The following is a 25,552-nucleotide window of genomic DNA, read 5'->3' on the forward strand; positions in this document are numbered from 1 at the left end:
AACAAGAACTATAAAGAAAATAGCAGAAAACCCAGAGGGGTGTGTACATATATGCTTGTACGTACATGTATGTGTAGTGTGACCTAAGTGTAAGTAGAAGTAGCAAGACGTACCTGAAATCTTGCTTGTTTATGAGACAGACCAAAGACACCAGCAATCCTTCCATCATGTAAAAAATTACAGGCTTTCATTTTACACTCACTTAGCAGGACAGTAGTACCTCCCTGGGCAGTTGCTGTTTACCAACCTACTACTTAGACCACATCTCATATTTACGTTAATTTATTCTGTGGGGTGTATTTAGATGGATTAAGCAGAATGTCTATATGTATTAACATTTTATACGATATTTAATGCTCCTCAGAGTGATTATTATTGTTATTATTATTATTATCATCATTATTATGGCATCTTCAAGACTAATAAGACACTCAGTGATTTTAATGTGTACCCGCATGCCAGCATAGTGTGTAAATTTACTTAGGTACAGGTACACATATGTATAAGCATCAGTTATATTAATGTAGGTATGTAGTCTGCCTGCGCTACGTACCTACACTTGCCAACAGAGCTACACGACATTTAATGTGGCCCAGAGCCATATTTTTACCATCGACATACCATGTTCACTGAGTTTAATCATTTATAACAGTTACCTTTAGATGCCAACCTAAACAAAGGGAGAAGTAATGAATAATTCATGCTGAGAATTGTAAACAAAAGCGTTATGTATTAAGGGGAGTGACGTAATGTTTTCCCGTCGCCCAGCTACCACACCTCCATAGTATATAAACATAAAACGTTTATATGCTATGTAGTAATGTGTTTCATATATAATTTTTAAGAAAATATCATAGATGGATTAATGAAATTGTGTATATTAACGTAAAATAAGACATTTAATGTGCCCGAAAGCGGTTATTATTAGTATTACATAATGTTTTCCCTCCACCTGGCAACCACACCTCCATAGCATATAAACAGCATGTTTATATGCTATGTAATGTGTTTCTTATATAATTTTGAAGAAAATGTCATAGATAGATTAATGAAAATGTCCATATTGACGTAAAATAAGACATTTAATGTGCCCAAGAGTGATTATTATTACATAATAGAGAGATGTGCTCACGGGGAATGTAAACAAACCGAGTGGTGGGCACTGTATTTGAAAGACCATTCGCTGTATAGAAAGTTTTGGTCATTTGAAATTGCCGTATTAGCGGAACACCAAAAAGCTGGGCCCTACTGTACGCATTGGTGATTTCGTTGACTTTTAGTCCCATTATTGAGTTTTTTATTCGTATTTTGCATAGATTCTCCTGTTCATATTTCAAGTGTAGTTGAAAAATTATTGTCATCAATTAATTTATTAAATTCACTTGATATTTTAATTTCATTATATCCACTGTGTTTTATGTGAAGTTGATGTTGAAGTAATCATTTTTGGTCATTTAGGGATTACCATTTTGAAGCCAATTCTATTGCTCCATTTGACCAAATTCTTTGCTATTTTGCTAGTATACCTTTCATTTTATCAGTTGAGCACAAGAAACCTCCCTTTCTGTTATAATATTTATCCTATAAAGTGCAAAAGGGCACTAAAACAGCATTTCCCCTCTTCATTGATCACATCCCCAGGTGTCTCCAATATTGCACTTGCCTAACATGTTGATTTCATAATCCCACAAAAACAGAAGATTTACTCTATTTCTGCGATAAGAAAATTTAACCAGGAATGATTGGTCATAATTTACTCTATTTAAACCATACATTGTCAGAGTTTTGCTTTTCCCATCATGGACCTTGTGGGGCAGAATTTTTTTTAATACTGTGCGTACTCTCTGCACATACCCATTCTCTTATATCTAGGCCAAAATTTACTGCTCATAGCTTATCTCAGTAAGTTCATGATGCAGAACTACCTGAGGGACCCTGGCCTCAATGATGTAGTTCTGTGTAACAACCACTGAAAGGGTTAATCACTGTGTAGTGCATTGCAGTGTATACCTGAGACCTTGCTGTGCTGCATATATGCAGAGTTATACAGTTGACTTGCACGATGCTATATAAGGTCCTCAAAAAACAGAATGCTGTATGAAAGCAGTGTTATTTGAACTAAACATCTTGGGTGAAAAATATGGTGCAGTCCCAAGCTAAAAAATAAGTGTTTTGTTTTTACAAGACTGCCATACTCAAAATACATGATTTATTTCACATGGTAGTGGTGGTGACTTCCCAAAGACAAATTCTCTTTTTACAGTTGGCACACACGTAGAAAACGAAGTGGTAATTTCATAGATGATGATAGAGGTGTTTGCTGAGGTGGTGCCCATGGTAGTGATAGAAGTGTTTGTTGGGGTGGTGTCCATGGTAGTGGTAGAAGTGTTTGCTGGAGTGGTGCCCATGGTAGCAGTAGAAGTGTTTGCTGGGGTGGTGTCCATGGTAGTGGTAGAAGTGTTTGCTGGGGTGGTACCAGTGGTAGCAGAAGAGGTATTTCCTGGAGTGGTACCAGAGGTTAGCAGAAGAGGTGTTTGCTAGGGGTGGTACTTGAGGTAGTTACAGCTGTATTCTCTGAGATGTTGACTGAAGTTGTTGCTGTGATGATATTGGAGTTAAGGAATTGTGTGAATGAAGACTGATGGAACTTGGAGACTGAGGGGGGCACCTACTTGACTGCAAGTTGAAATCTTCAGTGCATTTCACTGTGGAGAACAGCCATTCTTCATTTATCTTGGATCTTATGCTCTGCTCCATTCATAGATTCACTTGTAATTATCCAGAATATTATGGAATTCACTCATCAACACTTGGCAGATTTTGCAGATTAAATTTCTTATTTCATCCTTCAATAAGGTTATCTTGAAGAATTTATCCAGATTAGCAACCATAAGGATGATAACCCTGGATAACCTGAGAAAACCAATCAGTGTGGATTTTTGAGATTGGGGTCTTTTGTAAGTTTTCTCCCAGGATGAAACCCACAAGATCCATTAACTGCTAGGTGACAAGACAAGGGAGCAGCAAGTGTTAGATGACTTGCCCATACATCCCACCATGTTCAGCATTTAGCCCTATATACAGCCTCTCTTCACTTAGCGACGTACTTGCTTACCAACGCCTTGGACTTACGACGGGCTCTCTGACCAGTTATTCATACCTAAATAATGTATATTAGAGATGATTTCCTCTATTCTGTTTATTTCATTATACCATATGCTACTGTATAAACATTTAAAAATACAGTGGACCCCCGCATAACGATTACCTCCAAATGTGACCAATTATGTAAGTGTATTTATGTAAGTGCATTTGTACGTGTATGTTTGGGGGTCTGAAATGGACTAATCTACTTCACAATATTTCTTATGGGAACAAATTCGGTCAGTACTGGCACCTGAACATACTTCTGGAGTGAAAAATATCGTTAACCGGGGGTCCACTGTATACTAGAAATGTTATAAATGGTGCAAAGGTGACATTAAAACAATTTCAAAGATAGTTGACACAAACTCACTACCATTATAGTATGATCCTCACTTAGCGACGAATTCGTTTAACAATGTGGTCTTAGGAATGGAACCCCGTTGTTAAGTGAGGAGAGGCTGTATTAAAGTTGATATCCTCTATTCTATTTGTTACAATATACAGTACACTACTGTATAAACATTTAAAAATATACCAGAAATGTTATATGTGGTGCAAATGTGGCATTAAAAGAATATCAAAGATGGTTGACACAAACCCACTACCATTATTGTATGCTTGTCACTTAATAAGAATAATAACAATAATAATAATAGTAAATTTATTTTGACATGATACATGGTTGTAGAAAGGAATATAATAGTTGAGTGTACATGCCAAAAGCCCATTGTATGCAGAGCATTTCAGGCAAACTTAAAATTAACTTAAGATTAATAAGGCTATAACCGATTAAATGGTCATTAGATAAGTTTACAGACGTGGTCTTAGGAATGGAACTCCGTCGTTAAGTGAGGAGAGGCTGTATTCGCATTTATGAGCTGAATACTTTATCACTTCTCTATATGGATGCTGCAGCATGTCATCAAAACCCTTCTGTTTTGTTTAGACAGAAATCACACTTGGCTCATGTAATATGGATGTGGTCCGGAGAGGGAAAATCTCCTCTTAATCGTTTGGATACGAATTACTTGGGCCAGATTGGTGAACAGGAGCACATATATTGTCCCTTAGGAATAGTTGTAATAGATAACTGCCTTGATTCTAGATGCTCTGTCACTGGATACCAATCATCCATTGAATCATTCCTTAGAAATTACTTTGCAGGCTCATGCCTTATGATTTGATTTCTGGAGAATTGGCAAATGTCTTGCCATTGCCTTTAAATGCAAATGGGTTTAAAGAATGATATACAGTAGTAACACCTGTTTGTTTGATTTTGCAATCACCTGTGGCATTTACACATAGCAGAAGGGGTCTTCTAAAGCCTGAGGCATTTTTTTTGACTTGAATATACAGTATACGTATATTGTGTGTCATTCTCTTACAGGATAGGGCTGTTTTGTCAGCATTAAACACCTACTTTGGCAAGTAACTCTTTGTTTATCTGCTTTAGTGAGTCAGGATATTCCAGTGCAGCTTGGTAATTAACTGAGGCTGATTATCCTATGATTTTCATATTGTGCAGGCGATATATCTGAATCTATCAAACTAACCCCTACATAAAATAAATGGCTGTACATTAAGAACTTTCCCACTAGACTATAAGATTGTTGGACATTGCTTTATTATTTTGCTTTAACACTGTCATGTGGCACTACCTGAGTATCAGTTTGCTTTAGCATGGATGGTGGGGCTGCCCAATATCATATTTTATTTTTTTGTTTAAAGTCTAGAAGCCACAAAATGTAGCAAGCTTCTGTAATTGCAGTATTTTGTTACATACAACTGAGACTGTCTTATCATCACTTGAGAGTACAACATTCACACTGGTCATAATCTCCCTCTACTTAATGTATCACACTGTTAACTTGTTAGCCTGAAAATTCCTTGCCACCAAGACATAAAATTCACCACCTGTAAGTATGAATAATAATCACACTCCTTCAGCCAATTTCGTCTCTCTCTCTCTTTTTCTTTTCTTTTTCTGTCTCATAAACACGCTAGATGACAGGGATATCTTGCTACTCCTACTTACACTTTGGTCACACTTCACAGACACGCACATGCATATATATATATACATACATCTAGGTTTTTCTCCTTTTTCTAAATAGCTCTTGTTCTTCTTTATTTCTTCTATTGTCCATGGGGAAGTGGAAAAGAATCTTTCCTCCGTAAGCCATGCGTGTCATATGAGGCGACTAAAATGCCGGGAGCAATGAGCTAGTAACCCCCTTCTCCTGTAGACATTTACTAAAAAAGAGAAGAAGAAAAACTTTATAAAACTGGGATGCTTGAATATGCATGGATGTAGTGTGGATGACAAGAAACAGATGATTGCTGATGTTATGAATGAAAAGAAGTTGGATGTCCTGGCCCTAAGCGAAACAAAGCTGAAGGGGGTAGGGGAGTTTCGGTAGGGGGAAATAAATGGGATTAAATCTGGAGTATCTGAGAGAGTTAGAGCAAAGGAAGGGGTAGCAGTAATGTTGAATGATCAGTTATGGAAGGAGAAAGGAGAATATGAATGTGTAAATTCAGGAATTATGTGGTTTAAAGTAAAGGTTGGATGCGAATAGTGGGTCATAATAAGCGTGTATGCACCTGGAGAAGAGAGGAATGTAGAGGAGAGAGAGAGATTTTGGGAGATGTTAAGTGAATGTATAGGAGCCTTTGAACCAAGTGAGAGAGTAATTGTGGTAGGGAACCTGAATGCTAAAGTAGGAGAAACTTTTAGAGAGGGTGTGGTAGGTACGTTTGGGGTGCCAGATGTAAATGATAATGGGAGCCCTTTGATTGAACTTTGTATAGAAAGGGGTTTAGTTATAGGTAATACATATTTTAAGAAGAAGAGGATAAATAAGTATACAAGATATGATGTAGGGCGAAATGACAGTAGTTTGTTGGATTATGTATTGGTAGATAAAAGACTGTTGAGTAGACTTCAGGATGTACATGTTTATAGAGGGGCCACAGATATATCAGATCACTTTCTAGTTGTAGCTGCACTGAGAGTAAGAGGTAGATGGGATACAAGGAGAATAGAAGCATCAGGGAAGAGAGAGGTGAAGGTTTATAAACTAAAAGAGGAGGCAGTAAGGGTAAGATATAAACAGCTATTGGAGGATAGATGGGCTAGTGAGAGCATAGACAATGGGGTCGAAGAGGTATGGGGTAGGTTTAAAAATGTAGTGTTAGAGTGTTCAGCAGAAGTTTGTGGTTACAGGAAGTGGGTGCGGGAGGGAAGAGGAGCGATTGGTGGAATGATGATGTAAAGAGAGTAGTAAGGGAGAAAAAGTTAGCATATGAGAAGTTTTTACAAAGTAGAAGTGATGCAAGGAGGGAAGAGTATATAGAGAAAAAGAGAGAGGTTAAGAGAGTGGTGAAGCAATGTAAAATGAGAGCAAATGAGAGAGTGGGTGAGATATTATCAACAAATTTTGTTGAAAATAAGAAAAAGTTTTGGAGTGAGATTAACAAGTTAAGGAAGCCTAGAGAACAAATGGATTTGTCAGTTAAAAATAGGAGAGGAGAGTTATTAAATGGAGAGTTAGAGGTATTGGGAAGATGGAGGGAATATTTTGAGGAATTGTTGAATGTTGATGAAGATAGGGAAGCTGTGATTTCGTGTATAGGGCAAGGAGGAATAACATCTTGTAGGAGTGAGGAAGAGCCAGTTGTGAGTGTGGGGGAAGTTCGTGAGGCAGTAGGTAAAATGAAAGGGGGTAAGGCAGCTGGGATTGATGGGATAAAGATAGAAATGTTAAAAGCAGGTGGGGATATAGTTTTGGAGTGGTTGGTGCAATTATTTAATAAATGTATGGATGAGGGTAAGGTACCTAGGGATTGGCAGAGAGCATGCATAGTTCCTTTGTATAAAGGCAAAGGGGACAAAAGAGAGTGCAAAAATTATAGGTGGATAAGTTTGTGGAGTATACCTGGTAAAGTGTATGGTAGAGTTATTATTGAAAGAATTAAGAGTAAGACGGAGAATAGGATAGCAGATGAACAAGGAGGCTTTAGGAAAGGTAGGGGGTGTGTGGACCAGGTGTTTACAGTGAAACACATAAGTGAACAGTATTTAGATAAGGCTAAAGAGGTCTTTGTTGCATTTATGGATTTGGAAAAGGCGTATGACAGGGTGGATAGGGGGGCAATGTGGCAGATGTTGCAGGTGTATGGTGTAGGAGGTAGGTTACTGAAAGCAGTGAAGAGTTTTTACAAGGATAGTGAGGCTCAAGTTAGAGTATGTAGGAAAGAGGGAAATTATTTCCCAGTAAAAGTAGGCCTTAGACAAGGATGTATGATGTCACCGTGGTTGTTTAATATATTTATAGATGGAGTTGTAAGAGAAGTAAATGCGAGGGTCTTGGCAAGAGGTGTGGAGTTAAAAGATAAAGAATCGCACATAAAGCGGGAGCTGTCACAGTTGCTCTTTGATGATGACACTGTGCTCTTGGGAGATTCTGAAGAGAAGTTGCAGAGATTGGTGGATGAATTGGGTAGGGTATGCAAAAGAAGAAAATTAAAAGTGAATACAGGAAAGAGTAAGGTTATGAGGATAACAAAAAGATTAGGTGATGAAAGATTGGATATCAGATTGGAGGGAGAGAGTATGGAGGAGGTGAATGTATTCAGATATTTGGGAGTGGATGTGTCAGCGGATGGGTCTATATGAAAGATGAGGTGAATCATAGAATTGATGAGGGGAAAAGGGTGAGTGGTGCACTTAGGAGTCTGTGGAGACAAAGAACTTTGTCCTTGGAGGCAAAGAGGGGAATGTATGAGAGTATAGTTTTACCAACGCTCTTATATGGGTGTGAAGCATGGGTGATGAATGTTGCAGCGAGGAGAAGGCTGGAGGCACTGGAGATGTCATGTCTGAGGGCAATGTGTGGTGTGAATATAATGCAGAGAATTCGTAGTTTAGAAGTTAGGAGGAGGTGCGGGATTACCAAAACTGTTGTCCAGAGGGCTGAGGAAGGGTTGTTGAGGTGGTTCGGACATGTAGAGATAATGGAGCGAAACAGAATGACTTCAAGAGTGTATCAGTCTGTAGTGGAAGGAAGGCGGGGTAGGGGTCGGCCTAGGAAAGGTTGGAGGGAGGGGGTAAAGGAGGTTTTGTGTGCGAGGGGCTTGGACTTCCAGCAGACATGCGTGAGCGTGTTTGATAGGAGTGAATGGAGACAAATGGTTTTTAATACTTGACGTGCTGTTGGAGTGTGAGCAAAGTAACATTTATGAAGGGGTTCAGGGAAACCGGCAGGCCGGACTTGAGTCCTGGAGATGGGAAGTACAGTGCCTGCACTCTGAAGGAGGGGTGTTAATGTTGCAGTTTAAAAACTGTAGTGTAAAGCACCCTTCTGGCAAGACAGTGATGGAGTGAATGATGGTGAAAGTTTTTCTTTTTCGGGCCACCCTGCCTTGGTGGGAATCGGCCAGTGTGATAATAAAAAAAAAAAAAATCTTTTTCTCGGTGTAAAAATTAATTTGCTCACTAATAATACTTAAGAAACATGATGGTTGAGAAAAATCCAAGGATAGGATAACAACAGAGCAATATAGTGTGGATGTTGCATTAACAAGGGGCCAAGGCTGCTGAGCCTGTACACAACCAGGCTGGGGTGGTGCAGAGCACAAGTGATGTTGCTTAGGATAATGAGGATTTCCCTACCACAAAAAAAAAAAAAAACTTCCAGCTGTTACAGATATTGTGAATAGAGGGACTTTACTGTATAATAATGTTATGTATGTAATATGCATCAGTGGTTGAAGATAGTGAACATATATCTTTATTTTCATTGGAGAGTGAAACATTGCCACAATAAAATGTCACATTAGTTGCACTTTTGTCCTTTTACCTAACATATTGTTGATAATTCTACCAACATTAACACAATTTGTGGTCCTTTGCATAGGTAGATAGAATTGGAGTGATTTGAGTGTGCCTCGCCTCAAGTGGAGAGACTCGTCAATTGTACAAGTGCAGCACTTAAGTAGTTCCTCTTCAATTTGTCATCACTCACTTTAATACTATATGTTCAGAATGTTGAACAATTGTAGAAGTACATTCTGCCTAGACATATTGCCATTACATTAAAATTCTATCCAATTATCGAGTTCTATATTATTTGTTTACATAAGATTGTTGATGCTTGTAACCAACCATCTGACTTGTGGCTCTCATGATGTTGACTGAGGCACCCTAGGCAGGTACATTACCAGTAAAAACCCATCTGGCTTGTGTTGCTGCCTCTTGCTACCATTGAGAGTTTTGGAGAGATTACCCATCCAGCTCTTATTTGAAAATTTTCTTATTCATTATAAGGAGAATATTCTGTTTTGACACATGTTCATGTATGCATTAATAGTGTTCTGTATGTAAGTTTTTGCATCGTAATAACATTGAGCATATTTAAAACAGATTTACAAGGATAGTTTTGGTGGTCTGTCATCAGTTCATTAATGGCATTAATATTGAAATTTAGGAGAAAGTTTAATGAAAAAAGTATAATGGCTTCAGTAAATCTACTGCAAATATTTAGAAAAAGAAATTGTAGCTAGATTTTTTAGGACTTGCACCAAATTGTGTATAGTACCAGCAGGAGCCTCTTCGAACCCACTGCACCTTTTTAACATGTGACTCACTGACTTATTTTCTGTATACACACACACATTTGCATACACATATATTCAGTACTTTAATGTAAATAAAAATACAGTTCAAAATGTGTGGTACAGGTTGAATAAAGTATTTTTATTCCAGAATCCAATCCGATGCTGCTGAGAAGTACACAGAAACTTTAAGTGAATCTGTTCAGCGATTTATTAGCACTCAAGTATCAGCATCAAGTGCAGTGAGGATCTTGGCTGAGAATGCCCCCAATCCACAGGCTTTCCTCAGTAAATATGATGAACTCAAGAGTCGCAAGTAAGATGTAGAAACTTAAAAAATCCTTAAGTGATTTGTATGGTGGTGTAGATGTAATTGGACTTTTTATAACTTTGATTAAGTTTTAAGCAATTACTGTATTAGATTTAGGTGTTTTTTTATCTCGTGTGTTAAAATAATAAAGAATCTGAGTTGATAATATTAACCCGTAAACGGTCCAAACATTTTTATTTTTTTTTTTATTATCACACTGGCCGATTCCCACCAGGGCAGGGTGGCCCGAAAAAGAAAAACTTTCACCATCATTCACTCCATCACTGTCTTGCCAGAAGGGTGCTTTACACTACAGTTTTTAAACTGCAACATTAACACCCCACCTTCAGAGTGCAGGCACTGTACTTCCCATCTCCCGGACTTAAGTCCGGCCTGCCGGTTTCCCTGAATCCCTTTATAAATGTTACTTTGCTCACAGTCCAACAGCACGTCAAGTATTAAAAACCATTTGTCTCCATTCACTCCTATCAAACATGCTCACGCATGCCTGCTGGAAGTCCAAGCCCCTCGCACACAAAACCTCCTTTACCCCCTCCCTCCAACCTTTCCTAGGCTGACCCCTACCCCGCCTTCCTTCCACTACAGACTGATACACTCTTGAAGTCATTCTGTTTCGCTCCATTCTCTCTACATGTCCGAACCACCTCAACAACCCTTCCTCAGCCCTCTGGACAACAGTTTTGGTAATCCTGCACCTCCTCCTAACTTCCAAACTACGAATTCTCTGCATTATATTCACACCACACATTGCCCTCAGACATGACATCTCCAGTGCCTCCAGCCTTCTCCTCGATGCAACATTCATCACCCAAGCTTCACACCCATATAAGAGTGTTGGTAAAGCTATACTCTCATACATTCCCCTCTTTGCCTCCAAGGACAAAGTTCTTTGTCTCCACAGACTCCTAAGTGCACCACTCACCCTTTTCCCCTCATCAATTCTATGATTCATCTCATCTTTCATATAGACCCATCCGCTGACACGTCCACTCCCAAATATCTGAATGCATTCACCTCCTCCATACTCTCTCCCTCCAATCTGATATCCAATCTTTCATCACCTAATCTTTTTGTTATCCTCATAACCTTACTCTTTCCTGTATTCACTTTTAATTTTCTTCTTTTGCATACCCTACCCAATTCATCCACCAATCTCTGCAACTTCTCTTCAGAATCTCCCAAGAGCACAGTGTCATCAGCAAAGAGCAACTGTGAGAACTCCCACTTTATGTGATTCTTTATCTTTTAACTCCACGCCTCTTGCCAAGACCCTCGCATTTACTTCTCTTACAACCCCCATCTATAAATATATTGAACAACCACGGTGACATCACACATCCTTGTCTAAGGCCTACCTTTACTGGGAAATAATTTCCCTCTTTCCTACATACTCTAACTTGAGCCTCACTATCCTTGTAAAAACTCTTCACTGCTTTCAGTAACCTACCTCCTACACCATACACCTGCAACATCTGCCACATTGCCCCCCTATCCACCCTGTCATATTTTTTTTTTTTTTTTTTCAACAAGTCGGTCGTCTCCCACCAAGGCAGGGTGACCCAAAAAAAAGAAAGAAAATCCCCAAAAAGAAAATACTTTCATCATCATTCAACACTTTCACCACACTCACACATTATCACTGCTTTTGCAGAGGTGCTCAGAATATAACAGTTTAGAAGCATATACGTATAGAGATACACAACATATCCCTCCAAACTGCCAATATCCCAAACCCCTCCTTTAAAGTGCAGGCATTGTACTTCCCATTTCCAGGACTCAAGTCCGACTATATGAAAATAACCGGTTTCCCTGAATCCCTTCACTAAATATTACCCTGCTCACACTCCAACAGATCGTCAGGTCCCAAGTATCATTCGTCTCCATTCACTCCTATCTAACACGCTCATGCACGCTTGCTGGAAGTCCAAGCCCCTCACCCACAAAACCTCCTTTACCCCCTCTTTCCAACCCTTTCGAGGACGACCCCTACCCCTCTTTCCTTCCCCTATAGATTTATATGCTTTCCATGTCATTCCATGTCCTGTCATATGCCTTTTCCAAATCCATAAATGCCACAAAGACCTCTTTAGCCTTATCCAAATACTGTTCACTTATGTGTTTCACTGTAAACACCTGGTCCACACACCCCCTACCTTTCCTAAAGCCTCCTTGCTCATCTGCTATCCTATTCTCCATCTTATTCTTAATTCTTTCAATAATAACTCGACCATACACTTTACCAGGTATACTCCACAAACTTATCCACCTATAATTTTTGCACTCTCTTTTGTCCCCTTTGCCTTTATACAAAGGAACTATGCATGCTCTCTGCCAATCCCTAGGTACCTTACCTTCTTCCATACATTTATTAAATAATTGCACCAACCACTCCAAAACTATATCCCCACCTGCTTTTAACATTTCTATCTTTATCCCATCAATCCAGGCTGCCTTACCCCCTTTCATTTTACCTACTGCCTCACGAACTTCCCCCAAACATATACATGTATATACGTTCTTAAATAAATAACAAAAAGGCACAATACCGTGACTGGAACGATACACAAATAACCCGCTCATAAAAGAGAGAAGCTTACGACGACGTTTCGATCCGACTTGGACCATTGACAAAGTCACACTAACAGAGGTGGAGCAGGATGGCTATATATACGCAGGAAGAGGTGGAGGTAGTAGTAGTAGTAGTAGTAGTACAAGAATTGTATATAATACCGACAAGATGAAATTAAGACACATGCACAACACCCGGGCATCCCCATTGTAGACGTTTCACCATCCAGCCAGCCACTAGATGGCGAAACGTCCACAACAAAGACAACCAGACGCCGCACGTGTGTTTTAATTTCATCAGTAGTTGTAGTAGTAGTAGAAGAAGAAGAGGTAGTAGTAGTGGTAGTGGTAGAAGTGGGAAATAAGGATGACGAGCCAGTCAAAAACAAAGGAAGGGGAGCACTGCAAGAGAGCTAGATGCCCACAGAGGGAGAGCAAGCGCACAGAGGTGTGTGAAAGGGGAAGTGGTGAAATAAAATAAATGAAGAAGGAACAGAAACACGAGACAGGAGAGAGAAAGACAACCCAGAGGAGAAAAGGAAAGAGGAAAGGGGAAGAGGAAGAAGAAAAAGAAAGAAAAAATGAGGATTCAGGTTAAGTCACGGGTGTTCTGAAGGTTGGAGCATTTTACAATGTAGTGGGAGAGGAAGGCATCTACAGAGACGAAGCCAGGGCTAAGGTTCATACAAGGAAAGTTGTGTATTAGAGAGGATTCAACTAGACGGCGACTGTTCGAGTTGGAAGTAGGGAAGACAGTTTTAGCAGAAGACCAGTCAATAGGATGGCTATGATCTCTGACGTGACAGAAAAGAGCATTGTTAGCGTCGGGAAGCCTAACACTATTTTTGTGCTCCCTAAGTCTGTCAGAAAGAGATCGACCAGTTTTATTTTTCCTCCCTCCAAATTTGGCACAATTGGCCTGAGAGGTCTGGTCAGCATAGAATGGGTCTTAACACTCATTGTGCACCACATTAAAAAAATCTGGGACCACTCAGTACCTTGTGGGAGCGCCAGTTAAAATGAGCGCCAGCGAGAGCAAACAGTGTGGCAAACACCAAGGATTCACTGATGTAATATGTTAACACTCCCCTTTTAAGAGGAAAGTGATAATGACCCCAAGTTTAGGATCTGTCTATCTGTTCTTATCTCTGTCTCACAGGTAAACATAAATACAATTACACATAGTGTAATTACCTAGGATAACCTAAAAATCCGAAGTGCTATACTGTGCTTGTAGATATAATGCATAACAATACCTGTTGGTTCACAGTGGCTCTCTCTGAGACAGAGAGAGAGACAGAAAGAGAGACAAGGAGACAAAGAGACATAAGCAGAGACAGAGATGCCACACTCATCAAATGTCATCCCTTATCTCATCTTATCTCTGCACCCTCGCAGGTGCCCATCAGATGTCATCCCTTATCTCATCTTTGCACCCTCGCAGGTGCCCATCAAATGTAATCCCTTATCTCATCTTATCTCTGCACCCTGCAGGCACCCATCAAATGTCATCCCTTATCTCATCTTATCACTGCCCTCTGGATGCTTGTCACTGACATCATGCTTCAAGGGAACTACTACTACTTTCTTTGTCTTTCTTCTTCCTTCTACTTCCTTCTTCTTCCTTTCTTCTTCCTTCCTCCTTCCTTCCTTCTTCTTCCTTCTTCTTCTATACTCCTGTGTATCCAATACATTGCTGGGATCTATAAATACTTTGTATACATTCTTAGACAATAGTAAATGACCAAGGCAGGTGTAAATGTCCACCTGTCAGTGTGTTTGTGACAGTTTGAGTACAATTTCAGTACCTAATATTAGTGTCAGAACAAAGATTGGTTATGAAATGACAAGAACTACTATAAACTGTAACTATCAGAACATAAAAATTATAAAAAATAAATATAAAAATGAGAAAAAAAGGTATATCAGCAACACTTCTGCAAGTGGCAGGACTTGATGTTGCTGTCAGGTGAGCATTAAATGCCAACTTTGCAGCCTCATATCTCAGTAAGTACTGACCCTATTTTGTTTTTATTTTAATCCTATAGCACTTAGAAAATTTTTCTCTATTTCAATAAAACAATTTTTTTATTTTTCAAAATATTTGGGGCACTGGGTGAGAGAACGTATATATACATTTGGACCGTTTAGGGGTTAAATAACACTTTAAATGCTATACTGTCCAATATATATTTTGAATATCTCTTAAGTTGTTAATAATGATCTGTACATATACACAGTACTGTGCCAGAGTTGAGTTATGGAGGTGGGAAGTACTGGTCTGAAGGATGTCTCATGAATTCATTTGAATTGTGATGATTGTGCTCCTCTGGATAGGCAGCTAGGGATTGTGTGAAGGTGAATATTTTTTAGGGTATCTACTGTGGTGAGAAATTGCCAGTGTGTTAAAATGTATACTTATATTGTGTATCCTTGTATTTTCCATGCTGAATTTTATTCTGTAATTATGGCCTTGTATATACAGTTATGCAGTCATTTCCCTTCCTTTCCCAACTAGTGCTTCCTCATCACATGAAAATCAGATAGATGTGTTCTTTCTCTTGTAAGATTTTCATCACTATAGTTCATATGGTGACCTGGTGCAGTATTTCTTGAAAATAATATAGTAATGTAGTTTTATTAATGCTAGGTACTGTACTCACCTTTGTGGTTGCAGGAGTCAAGTCCTGGCTCTTGTCCCCACCTGTCAACTCAGCACTTACCAGATTCACTCCCTTTTAGGCTCAAGATCCCTATTGTTTCTTCTCTTCAAACTATGTATGGAACCTGCCTCTACCATTTCTTCATTGAATTAAGATAGTTCCTCTTCCCAACTGCTCTTAGACTGAGGAAATACTTCTGACATTCCTGTGGTTCATCTGTCTCTAACTCTCATCTCTTTCCCTAAGTTGTTCTTATTCACCTCTGAAACAGCCTTTCCCATCCTATCCTATCAGTTCCACCTGAGTATTTTGTATGTTATCATTCTGTCCTCCAATATTGTTAGATTCAGTTCCATATACATGTACAGCCTCTCCTCACTTAACGACTGAGTTGCATTCCTAAGACCATGTCGGTAAATGAATTCGCCACTAAGTGAGGAGCATACTTTAATGGTAGCGAGTTTGTGTCAGCTATTTTGATGTTGTTTTAATGTCACCTTTGCACTATTTATAGCATTTCTGGCATATTTTTAAATGTTTATACAGTAGTGTACGGTATATTGTAATAAATGAACTAGAGGAAATCAGCTCTAATATATATTAGGTATTTAGGTATGCATACTGGTTGGAGAGCCTGCCATAAGTCTGAGTCGTTGGTAAACGAGTACGTCACTAAGTGAGGAGAGCTATACATCAGTAAGTGTTGCTCTAATAAGACATTTTCCAGTTGATTTTTTTTTTTTTTTAGTGTTCGAGATTTAGATCCATTAGTAGTGTTCCTAAGTGGTCTGGTGGAAGACGAGTCCGTACGGAAAGTAGTAGAAGGCAGTTCCAAGTTGAGACTGCAGGAGGACGGTGTGACACTTGCTAATGTTCCCTCAATTGTTTCTGACATAGAACGTGCTGCTGAAACAAAGTTATCCAGAGATCAGCTTAATGAGGTAGGTGATGCTTCTCAGGTTTACATGTTGACTACTCAGAGGTCTAGCTTACCAAGTTTTTCACTTTGCTGCATTTACATATTGTATCCAATTACCGCTTTCTCATTATACTGCAAGATTGCCCATGCATTCTCGTAGGGCATTTTTATCCTGATATAATTCTGGATTCTAGATATGGTTCTGTGTTATGTAATGTCAATATCTTACATTGGATGCATAGGGCTGTTGCCGTGCGGTGGATTACTTGAAAGTGTGAAATCCATGCACTTCAGAAATGACTGCTAGGGAGATAAGTGATGGAGAATATGTTTTGCTTCTTTCAGGAACCTTACCCTGCTTTTGTGGGAACATTGTTTTTGTTAAAAAAATTTTATTTATAATAATCCTTAGTTCTTTGTATAAAAACTCTTACCAACAATAATGTATACAATTCAACAGCTCAGGGATCGATTACTGAGAGAATCACAAGTTATGCATACCCCAAGTGAAGCTCTACAGAGCGTGGAGAGGGGAGAAAAAAGACCTTTATGTTTGGGTCCTCCAATTCCAAGTTGGTTAAAAAACAGACCGTATCTATCACTGGACTTTGTCAAACTAGAAAACAGACAAGAGATTGGGGCCTTAGGTAAGATAAAGACCAGTATCATGTTAGCATATTACTGTCCATAAGTAAATCTTAACATTTATCATTGCAGTACTTGATAATAACTCAGGATGATTTATCTGCTGTAATTTTGTCAGCATCACAGTTTTATTATCATACCCTAATTCAGGGAGAAAATTAATTTAATTTTTCTTTCTATTTTTTTGTGAAATAAGATAATAATCATGTACAGTAATTGCTTTTTTTATATACATTGCAATTTTTTTGTCAGTTTATGATTACTTTTATTTGTGCATGAGGAAGGAAGTATTGCATGTAGTGTCTAGGAAATGGTGTGAAATGGGTGACGTTCTTACAATTATCTTTAAGATTAACTGAGAAACATCTCGACAGATGGCAATATTTACCATACTTTATCCTAGATTTTGGGACCTACTCAAGATATTTTCCATACAAATCCTGGTTTGAACTTGAGGAGGGATTTTAACAGAGGTAATTATTGATGTTTCTAAAGCATAAGATATCTCATGTACTCACCAAGGAAATATTGAGTGAAATAATAGATGTAACACCCTTCTTTGGCATCAAGAATCCAGGTATCAAATAATTTTTTTTAAACACACTGGCTGTTTCCCACCAGTAATATTTATTCCTATGAAAGCATTCTTCTTTTACCATTGATTCCAATAGCAGATGTGATCAGAAATAAGCTCTCAGTTACTTTACTCACAAAGATAATCATGTCAAGGCCACAGACTAAAATAGCTTGTCTTGTATGTTGCCATCCAGATACTGTTCACTAAAAATAAAAATGAAAAAAAATCTTTACTCTTGTGTGCTTTAGGTGGATGGATTAATATTTAGTGTTTAATCCTAATAAATATGAATTTAAACTTAAAAATCAAACACTAAAAAATGTTGAATAATATAGTGAACTTTTTCAAGTTTAATGAATCATGATTATGTTCAGAAAGTGGACATTTGGAGGAAAGAAAGTTTTTTCTGTGTCTGATGTCACAGTTCAGTGGTAATGTTTGGCCTGTTAATGTGGGTAAATATAATGCTAATTTGGCAAGCCTGGTGTTTCTAATTGTTTCTTCATGTGACAAATTTTATTCTTTAATAAATTCCTGAATAATGTAATTAAATTCACAAATTCATTACTTTTATTTTCTCTTCATAAGACCTGTGTCTCTTTGCTAATTTAATTTAGAGTACTGGCTTGTAAGCCTGATTGACATGCAAAACAAAGCTAAAAAATGGCATAATTTTTAGTCAGATATATAGATGCTTAATTCTGGTTGAAATATACTACAGACTTCCCAAAAACAAGTTTTTTATAAGGAATGATGTGTAAAGTGTACAGCAAATATTTGAGATGCTGTCGAAAAGTTCATGTACCCAAATTTTTGCGTGCTTCCTAGGTGAAATATGGCAGTGGTATTGTGGCAAATTTCAGTACATTAGGTCATTTTTTGAGGTTAGATGGGGATTTTTTGCCATGTTGTCAGTGCATTGTTGCAATTTTTGTGAAAGAAGATGGAATCTTTAAATGAAAGAACAGCACGTGAAATTTTGTTTTAAGCTCAGTAAAACGGCTAGTGAAACTAGCAAAATGTTTCAACAAGTATTTTGCGAAGAGGTGCCAGATCTACCAGGCCGTGATGGATATGTGGGGCAGCGGGCTTCCAGCAGCAAAAGCCTGGTTGATCAGGCAAGCACCGGACGAGCCTGGCCCATGGCCGGGCTCTGAGAGTAGTTAAACTCTCGAAACTCTTCAAAGGTATATCAAAGGTAAGCAATGGGTCGGACACAGTGTTTTGAATGGTTTTCTAAATTCAAAACAGGATGAACATCACTTGAGGATTATGAACGCTCTGGTTTTCCATCAACTTCAAAAATAGACACCAGTAATGAAAAAAGTGAGGAAGGCTATTTACAAACATCGTTATCAGAGTACCCAGGACATTGTAAGTGCTGTGGGTTATGTCCAAGCATTTTGACTGAAAATTTGAACATGAGGTGATTGGATGCAAAATTTGAGACCTGCTTGCTAGCTAAAGGACAGAATGACCATTGTTTTCTGTCCAAAAATAATATGGCAGTCATCCCCCATCCACCGTACTCCCCAGATCTAGCTCTCTCTGACTTTTCTCTCTTCCCAAAAATAAAAATGGCACTCAAGGGGTGGCATTTTATGACATAGAGGAGAGTCAGGCAGAATCTCAGGCTGTGCTAGATGCTGTTGGAAAGAAGAATTCTAGAAATTACAGAAATGTTTGAAGAAGTGGCAGAGGTGCTGGGATCAGTGTACAGCCTCCCAAGGAGAATATGAGGGAGACAACTTTAACTAGGTGATTAGGTAAGCTTACATTTTTTTTCACAGCAGTCCAGGAACTTGTTGATAGTACCTTGTATACTAAAAATATTCTGCCCCTTAAAAAATGTGACTTCTTATTTAGACAGGTTTGAAAGCCTTACATTTACCTTCACTCACATGTTTAGAAATCTTTCAAAATTTTATTCTTACAGTTTGGTTTTCAACCAGTTCCTTGTCATTAGTTATTTTTTTTAAGAGCACTACTTAAAGCATTTCCCTAAAAAATTTACATTGTTAATTAAGCTCTTTATTAAATAAAGAAATAGCCAGCTTTGATGGCACTGTAATTAACTGAATTTATAGTAAACTGCCAAAAGATCCACACTATAAAGAGGGAGGATCAGGTCTCCACCACATCTTGCACTGAGTGACCCACATGGGTTTAGTGCTTAACATGAATGATTCGGTAAAGATATGCAGACATAATTACACTCTTGTTGCTGTCTCCCAGCCTGTATCTAGTACAGGTATGGTCTCCCTCTCTCCCTTCTTCCTGGTTGACCAGGTTAGCACCAGTTGAGCCTGGCCCTTGGCCGGGCTCCAGGAGTAGAAAGATATATCAAAGGTAAGGTATCACCCTTCCCTATCAACTCCCTCCCACTCTCAATGCAATCTCCACTATCTTCCTATTTAAGACAAGCAAGTAGGCAGATCACAGCATCACCCTGTCTTGTCTCTGGGCCGAGGCCCACCCACACTCGTCGACCAACATATGCATATTATTTCTCAAATTTTTCATCGAAATTCAAAACTAAATTTATTTACGGAGACAATTCATAACTCAGAATTAACATACAGTGGAACCTTGGTTTTCATATGCCCTAGTTTGTAAGTAAAACTATAGTTATTGTCTATAAAATGTATTTTTTTTTTTTTAATATTTTTGGGTGTCTGGAATGGATTTACATTATTTCTAATTTGAAATATTAACCAAAAAAAAAATTGTTTTATAGAGAATAACTATAGTTTTACATGCAAACTAGGGCATACGAAAACCGAGGGGCCACTATACAGTGGACCCCCGCATAACGATTACCTCCGAATGTGACCAATTATTTTTTTTGTTATTATTATCACACTGGCCGATTCCCACCAAGGCAGGGTGGCCCGAAAAAGAAAAACTTTCACCATCATTCACTCCATCACTGTCTTGCCAGAAGGGTGCTTTACACTACAGTTTTTAAACTGCAACATTAACACCCCTCCTTCAGAGTGCAGGCACTGTACTTCCCATCTCCAGGACTCAAGTCCGGCCTGCCGGTTTCCCTGAATCCCTTCATAAATGTTACTTTGCTCACACTTCAACAGCACGTCAAGTATTAAAAACCATTTGTCTCCATTCACTCCTATCAAACACGCTCACGCATGCCTGCTGGAAGTCCAAGCCCCTTGCACACAAAACCTCCTTTACCCCCTCCCTCCAACCCTTCCTAGGCCGACCCCTACCCCGCCTTCCTTCCACTACAGACTGATACACTCTTGAAGTTATTCTGTTTCGCTCCATTCTCTCTACATGTCCGAACCACCTCAACAACCCTTCCTCAGCCCTCTGGACAACAGTTTTGGTAATCCCGCACCTCCTCCTAACTTCCAAACTACGAATTCTCTGCATTATATTCACACCACACATTGCCCTCAGACATGACATCTCCAGTGCCTCCAGCCTTCTCCTCGCTGCAACATTCATCACCCATGCTTCACACCCATATAAGAGCGTTGGTAAAACTATACTCTCATACATTCCCCTCTTTGCCTCCAAGGACAAAGTTCTCTGTCTCCACAGACTCCTAAGTGCACCACTCACTCTTTTTCCCTCATCAATTCTATGATTCACCTCATCTTTCATAGACCCATCCGCTGACACGTCCACTCCCAAATATCTGAATACATTCACCTCCTCCATACTCTCTCCCTCCAATCTGATATTCAATCTTTCATCACCTAATCTTTTTGTTATCCTCATAACCTTACTCTTTCCTGTATTCACCTTTAATTTTCTTCTTTTGCACACCCTACCAAATTCATCCACCAATCTCTGCAGCTTCTCTTCAGAATCTCCCAAGAGCACAGTGTCATCAGCAAAGAGCAGCTGTGACAACTCCCACCCTGTGTGTGATTCTTTATCTTTTAACTCCACGCCTCTTGCCAAGACCCTCGCATTTACTTCTCTTACAACCCCATCTATAAATATATTAAACAACCACGGTGACATCACACATCCTTGTCTAAGGCCTACTTTTACTGGGAAAAAATTTCCCTCTTTTCTACACACTCTAACTTGAGCCTCACTATCCTCGTAAAAACTCTTCACTGCTTTCAGTAACCCACCTCCTACACCACACACCTGCAACATCCGCCACACTGCCAATTATGTAAGTGTATTTTTGTAAGTGCGTTTGTACGTGTATGTTTGGGGGTCTGAAATGGACTAATCTACTTCACAATATTTCTTATGGGAACAAATTCGGTCAGTACTGGCACCTGAACATACTTCTGGAGTGAAAATATATCGTTAACCGGGGGTCCACTGTACTTGTATGAGTTATGTATCGAATAGTAAAAGAGGTGTTGTGTGCAAGGGGCTTGGACATGCAGCAGGCATGTGTGATTGTGTTAGAGAGGAGTGAATGGAGATGAATGGTTTTTGGGACTTCACAGGCTGTTGGAGTGTGAGCTGGGTAATATTTGTGAAAAGATTCAGGGAAACTAGTTAGCCGGACTTGTGTCTTGGAGGTGGAAAGTACTTTAAAGAAGGGGGGTTTGGGATACTATTTACAGTTCAGAGTGACATCTGAACTGTCGTATTTGAGTGCCTCTGCAAAGACAGTGATTGTGTGTGAATGATGGTGGAAGTGTTTCTTTTTTGGGTCATCCTGCCTTGGTGGGATGTGGCTGGTTTGTTGAAAGAAGAAGATTTGTTTTATATTTATTTTAATTACATTCCTTTATAAATGATGGTAACATTTTGATTGATCTCTCAAGGAGATGTGTCATCAACATCACAGGAGCACCAGCTGATTGAGGATGTGCTCAGTGTGATGATGGGGATTGAAGGCAGGTATATCACAGTACAACTGCCTACCAAACATTACGATTCCCCAGAGTTTACAGTTGATCCTTCTGTTGGTATGTAAGAGTGCTATTATTCTTTATATGAATTTAACCATTATTTTGTAATTTTTGATCAAAACTATTTGGAATAGATTTAAAGATTTCTTGAATAGTTGTTGTTAAAACACTAAAATATTTGGACAGAAATGCTAAAGTGATTTTTTTCCAACTTTCGGCTTTCAGTAATAAAGAATGTCTCTGTACATGTGATTTATTTCAGCATCATGCAAACTAGGATCCAGGTTTAAATCTAGAGGTGGGAAGGACAGTGCCTGCACACTTGAAGGATGGGTGATGTTGCAGTTGGAGGGTGATCTGAATTGTGATGTCAACACTGTCTGTCAAGACGGAGTGAATAATAGTAAATGTGTTTTCTTGTTTTGGTATCCTGCCTTGGTGGGAGATGGCCATTAAGGTAAAAAACAGCAACTAGGAAGTGAGCCATAACAAATCTTTTGAAAACACTTTGAATACTGGTGCATGTCAAATTTCCCTCTATTTTGGTTTCTTCATTTTCTTTTAATAAGGATCTAAAAACTAGTTACAATACTGTATTCAGATATATGGGAGTAAACATGTTGGTTGAGTCTATGAAAGACATGGTGAACCGTAGAATAGACGTGGGGAAAAGGTAGGTGGTGTGTTGAGGCATATGTAGAAAGAAAAATAATTATCTTTTGAGTCTAAAAGGGGAAAGTTCCAGAGTATAGTGGTACCAGTATTTTATATGGGTGAGGAATAGGCTTTAAACATTGCAGTAAGGAGGGGGGACTGGATGCAGAGGTATCAGTTTTCAGAGCAGTTTGTGGGATGAACATTATGTAAAGAATTCAGAGTATAGATATTAGAAGATTGTGAAGTTACCAAAGATGTAACAGAGGGTTGTTGAAGTAGTTTGAGAATTTAGAGAGGAAGCAGAATAGGATAATCAAGGTGTATAATACTAGGGTGGGAGGAAGAAGGGGTAGGGTTCATCCCAGGAAGGGTTGGAGGGAAGGGGTATAAATAAAGGTTTTGAGTGTTTGGGGTTTGAGCATCCAGCAAGCTTGTATGAGTGTTTTAAGTCAAAGTGAGGTGCAAACAAGTGGTTTTTATGGTTTGACTTGCTGGTGGAGAGTAAGAAAGGCAACATTTATGAAGGGATTCAGAAAGACTTGAGTCCTGGAAGTGACTAGTACAGTTCCTGCACTCAGGAAATGTAAGATGTTGTAGTTCTGAGGGTCATCTGAATTGGGATGCCTGCACACTTGGTCAAACAGCTGTTGAATGACTGATTGATTTTAAATGTGTTTCCTTTATTTGGGTCACTTAACTATGGTGAAAGATGTCTAGTGTGCCAAAAAATAAGTTTAACATAGCATTACTAGTTATTTTTCCTTAATTTTTCATTTCTACTTCAGTTATCTCATTTATATTTCACATGTCTTCTACTGTCAGTATTTTTTCATACATTTTGCACAACTTTACAATCTGTCTCCTATTTTCCTGTAGTACCCATTATTAAGATTATGGAGTATTTTATTTTAGTTTTATTTCATATTCCATTTTCAGTTAGCCATGTTTTGTTTCCTAATTGATGCGAGAGAACATAAGCATTGAGCTGAAGGCGATGCATAGCTGTGCACACAATTTTTTTTTATACCTAATTATTTTGGGATATATACAGTAGTTCTAGGTAGTAGGTTGGTAGACAGCAACCGCCCAGGGAGGTACTACCGTCCTGCCAAGTGATCGTAAAACGAAAGCCTGTAATTGTTTTACATAATGGTAGGATTGCTGGTGTCTTTTTTGTCTCATAAACATGCAAGATTTCAGATACATCTTGCTACTTCTACTTACACTTAAGTCACACTACACATACATGTACAAGCATATATATACACACCCCTCTGGGTTTTCTTCTGTTTTCTTACTAGTTCTTGTTCTTGTTTATTTTCTCTTACCTCCATGGGGAAGTGGAACAAAATTCTTCCTCCGTAAGGCATGCATGTTGTAGGAGGCGACTAAAATGCCGGGAGCAAGGGGCTAGTAACCTCTTCTCCTGTATATATTATTAAATGTAAAAGGAGAAACTTTCGTTTTTCCTTTTGGGCCACCCCGCCTCGGTGGGATACGGCCGGTGTGTTGAAAGAAAGAAAGAATATACAGTAGCTCTAGGTAGTAGGTTGGTAGACAGCAACCGCCCAGGGATGTACAGTGGTCCCTCGTTTTTCATAATCCTTTCCTGGAGCCATTACTATAAACGAAATTTACGATTTACGAATCAATTTTCCCCATAAGCAATAATTTTTTTTTTTTTTTTTTTTTTTCAACAAACCGGCCGTATCCCACCAAGGCAGGGTGGCCCAAAAAGAAAAACGAAAGTTTCTCTTTTTAAATTTAGTAATTTATACGGGAGAAGGGGTTACTAGCCCCTTGCTCCTGGCATTTTAGTCGCCTCTTACAACACGCATGGCTTACGGAGGAAGAATTCTGTTCCACTTCCCCATGGAGATAAGAGGAAATAAACAACAACAAGAACTAGAAAGAAAATAGAAGAAAACCCAGAGGGATGTGTATATATACATATATATGCTTGTACATGCATGTGTAGTGTGACCTAAGTGTAAGTAGAAGTAGCAAGACGTACCTGAAATCTTGCATGTTTATGAGACAGAAAAAAAGGACACCAGCAATCCTACCATCATGTAAAACAATTACAGGCTTTCGTTTTACACTCACTTGGCAGGACGGTAGTACCTCCCTGGGCGGTTGCTGTCTACCAACCTACTACCTAGAATAAGCAATAATGTAAATACAATTAATCCGTTCCTGACACCCAGAAGTATTAAAACAAAAAAATTTTTAACATGAAATATACATGTAGTACATAAACAATACAATGGGAAATGATGAATGAAACATTAACAGCATAACACTTACCTTTATTGGAGATTCTTCTTGGTGTATGGGAGACTGGAGGAGGAGAGAGAGTGGATTGTTTATAGTTTGGAAGGGGAATCCCCTTCCATCAACATCTCAGGTACCATTTGCTTTTCTGGGGTTGCTTCTCTTCTCTGTTTCTTAATGCCACTAGGACCACCTTGAGAGTCGCTGGAGTCCTGTCTCACAAAATAACTGAGGAGAGAGCTCTGTTTCTGGCATCTCTTCAACACTTCCCTAAAATGGCCCAAGACTTTGTCACTGTACATG

The 25,552-nt window shown here is 38.9% G+C and overlaps 1 protein-coding gene across 4 annotated transcripts in view; it reads left to right on the forward strand.

Annotated features, from left to right (window-relative positions):
- Window positions 1-25,552, forward strand: part of Grip84 (Gamma-tubulin ring protein 84) — a 176,122-nt gene that overhangs the window by 25,849 nt on the left and 124,721 nt on the right. For 3 of the 4 annotated variants that reach the window (XM_070096997.1, XM_070096999.1, XM_070096998.1), the window contains exons 3-6: window positions 9,914-10,078; window positions 16,073-16,265; window positions 16,704-16,890; window positions 22,232-22,375. In XM_070096997.1, coding sequence (XP_069953098.1) covers window positions 9,914-10,078; window positions 16,073-16,265; window positions 16,704-16,890; window positions 22,232-22,375 — 689 coding nt within the window. Of the gene's footprint in view, window positions 1-9,913; window positions 10,079-14,901; window positions 15,020-16,072; window positions 16,266-16,703; window positions 16,891-22,231; window positions 22,376-25,552 lie in introns of all 4 variants that reach the window. The other variant, XM_070097000.1, reaches the window with a different exon arrangement.

This window comes from Cherax quadricarinatus, chromosome 56 (genome assembly GCF_038502225.1).
Source record: "Cherax quadricarinatus isolate ZL_2023a chromosome 56, ASM3850222v1, whole genome shotgun sequence".
NCBI lineage: Eukaryota > Metazoa > Arthropoda > Malacostraca > Decapoda > Parastacidae > Cherax > Cherax quadricarinatus.